At 38.0% G+C, this 3,347-nt stretch overlaps 1 protein-coding gene across 1 annotated transcript; it reads right to left on the reverse strand.

Annotated features, from left to right (window-relative positions):
- Positions 1 to 253: 253 nt before the first annotated feature.
- Positions 254 to 3,344, reverse strand: LOC118559269 (26S proteasome non-ATPase regulatory subunit 14-like; the record flags this gene model as incomplete). Its single annotated transcript, XM_036129958.1, is given in 9 exon segments — positions 254 to 430; positions 643 to 705; positions 1,062 to 1,187; positions 1,266 to 1,340; positions 1,432 to 1,539; positions 1,641 to 1,715; positions 1,718 to 1,793; positions 1,984 to 2,054; positions 3,333 to 3,344. Coding segments are annotated over 9 exon segments (705 nt in total), but the record flags the coding sequence as incomplete, so codon positions are not given.
- Between the last annotated feature and the right edge of the window lie 3 nt (positions 3,345 to 3,347).

Here is a 3,347-nt window from a genome sequence, read left to right on the forward strand (position 1 = left end):
AAGGAGAAAGAAAACTAGACTCTTCCCTCAGTGCAGGATCAGTGTGAGACATCCATCATCGAGCTGCTGGGACTGCCGCCGCCTAACAGAAATGTCTCATCTTAGAGTAAAACTGTTTGTGAAGGAGTCGTTTTTTTTAGATTTTCTACCCATCCTGTTTTTTTCCTACCATTTGTTGTTGTAAAAAATAAAGTTATTAATGAAAACATTTCATGTAAAAGTCTCAGCAAGATCAAAATCAGACAAACTAAAGTAATTTCCAACATACATTTATTTTTATATAAAAGAAAAGAATGGTTGTAATATGAACAGTTATACACAGAGGGATCCATCACTGGAAAACTACCGTATCCAGCATGGCAGCTAGGCACTGAACGATGTTGGATGTCATTAAAACGTCTACGTGCTCCTCCAAGTGTCTCTTTGGATCCTGGGAGAAAAACAGATGAAGTCAGCAATGACCGAAGAGGTTTTTACCAAATGTCCGCAGGGTTTTAACAGAACTTTAAACCAAATTAAGTTACATAAACACCGAACAACAAAGCAACCTGATCCGTGACGAATAAGTCAGCTTTAACAAACTCTAACGAGGTTTTAGTTTTCATTGGAAGCTTGAAATAAATGAAGAAAAATCATCAGTACCTGTTTTCCAACATTCTTAATAGCCAGCTGCTCTGGGGTCATTTTATCTTCCTCTTCAACGGCCTGGGGTGAAAACAAGACAGGTTTAAATATTCACGAGATCCAATTTCATTTTAGTTTTAAGTAAAAAAAACTGCAGTTTGCTTTACTTTACATCAAAAATAAGCTACTGCACAACCCCCCCTTAGTGCTGTAGTCAACATCTTTACCAACAACTGGACCAAATCGTCACTGCTGGACACAAGTGCTACATTAGGTTAATAAACCCTGAAATATTTTAAATCAACATTACCTTTACTCGTTTTATTTAGCGATAAACGCTTTCTTGTCTTATTAAAAATAACATGTCCCCTAAAAAAAAACCTCAATGCTATGTTTGGTAAAATACAACCGTGAGGAACGAGGTGTTCAGGTTCTACCTTATTGTAGTTCTTAGCCAGCTCCAGCATTTCTTTGACAATAGTCTCATTAAGCTTGCAGTGCTCGCTGTAGTCCTGCAGGGTCAGGCCCTCCATCCAGCTCTTCTTATGCAAGTTCAGCAGCATCTGTAAAACAACACAGTGTCACGTTCATTATTAATTGCACAAAAAAAAAAAACCTTAATGACCTCTTGAAATCCAAACCTTTTGCTCCAGCTCATTCTTTCTGTAATTGATGGTGATGGAGTAGTAGTGTCTGTTAAGTCCATGAATCAAAGCCTAAAAAGATAAGATTCAATCCAACCAGTAAGTACCTCATTCTGAGTAGAAATCATCACTGTCCACCTTTTTATTCAAATTAAGAAGTTACCTGGATTGATGGCTTGTTCAGATGACCCAGGTTGGACGTGGTTTGCCTTGGTTCATGACCCAGCACCATCATGTTGGCATTAATCAGTCTGAAAGCATCAATAACTACCTGCGGGACACAGCGGCAGAAAAAAGAAACAGGGCGGTTTTCCTAAATAATTCAAACTTGGATTGAGCACTATTCGTTTTTTTAACGGTCTTTGTCCCCACCTTTCCTTTGACACTCTGGATGGGGTCAACGACCACTGCAACCGCTCGCTCTGACAGCGCCTCGAAGAAGCTCTGCTTGTGTTGATGTCCACGCCCGACAGCCAGCACCCGAAACCGGGGTGACTGTGGTACCATCCAACGACCATCTCCGGCCTGAAAATAACAGCAGCAAGTAAGTCCGACAGAAACAAAAGCTGACTACTTCTGATGTCTGGCTTTTTTTAAAAACAGAAATGTTTACGATATACCGCTTCTCAGCTTTACCTTCGTTTTTTAAATCTTTATAGATAATCTGTGAGCTCAGGATTGTGAATATATGAATGTTGATCTTGTTGACTCCTACCTGCCCGTCTGCTTCAACATGTCCAACATCTTAGCCTGGAAGACGGGGTCCACAGCTTCTACGCTCACTCCCTGTGAGACACAAGTCACTGCTTTGTGAAAGCCAACAACACCAAGAATTAAAGATGAATTAAAACATAAACAGGAATTTATCCTCCAGTTAAAATTATGGTATTATGAAGGGATGAAATGTGAGAACATCAGGGAAAACAAAGATAAAAATAAGTAATAATTTACCATATATATCAGATTATATAAGATAATGCAAAAAGAAGAAAAAAACCAACCTAAAAAGTTTTTCAACAAGGCATAATTACTGCTCATTAATCTAAATTCAACAATTTATGTCATGCTGATTTTGAGACAAATAATTATTTGACATTTATTAATTTTTATAGGAAGCCATTTTTTCCATGCATATGCAACAGATATTGTTGCTAGGGCTGGACGATAATTCAATAACGATACATATTGATCGATGGACATATATCAATGGTAGAAAAAAAAAGGTAAATAAAAAGTTCAATAGAATAACAGTCCTACTTCCTTTTACATTCTAGCCATGTAGGTTAAAATTACAATCATTACATCCTCCCAACCAATCAGAAACACAGACCCAGGAAAAGCTCCGCCCCCTTCAAAGGGCTCAGAGAGCATGTGTTCTTTTTTCTTTAAAAACTTGTAGTTTTGGTAAAAAGTTGGTTGAATAAAGGTTTGAGTTTGAATTCAGTGTTTATGTGTTCTTTATCTAAAAGTAGGTCGCTAAGCAACAGCATAAAATGGCCAGGACTGCACTTAAGATATATGTTTTGAACTTGTTGATAATTATCGATATCGATCCAATATGATTTCTATTTCACTGATATGTGGGTTTTTTTCTATATTGACCAGCCCTAATTGTTTCAACCAATCATCTCTATTTCAAAGCAGAGTCTTTGAAATAGAGGATCAGTCTGCCCGTCCACAAAGCCAGAGGTATGGGTGTATTTGAAGGTGTTTGCTCAGCTAAGTGTCTGTGTAGAGAACCAATACCAAAACAAACACCCTGGACATTAGACAGGTTGTGTCTGAAAACCTGCAGCAGCAAAATTACACATACGCCGTGCAGGGCTGCCAAGATTAGTCAGCACCAATAATCGCATCGACTAAATTAATCAGTTAATAATTTTTAGTCGACAAATTATAATTTATTTACTCTCTTCAAATGCTTAATAAAAGCTACAACTGTTGTCCCACAAATATTTTCAGCCTGCATCCGTACCTGTGTGCGTGTGTTCAGCTGGGGAAACACACTTTAAAAACACACTGAGACAAAATCCATGCTTTGTTAAGTTTAGAGGAGATACGTACTGTTCCGGACTGAGG

Source organism: Fundulus heteroclitus, unplaced genomic scaffold (assembly GCF_011125445.2).
Source record: "Fundulus heteroclitus isolate FHET01 unplaced genomic scaffold, MU-UCD_Fhet_4.1 scaffold_258, whole genome shotgun sequence".
NCBI lineage: Eukaryota > Metazoa > Chordata > Actinopteri > Cyprinodontiformes > Fundulidae > Fundulus > Fundulus heteroclitus.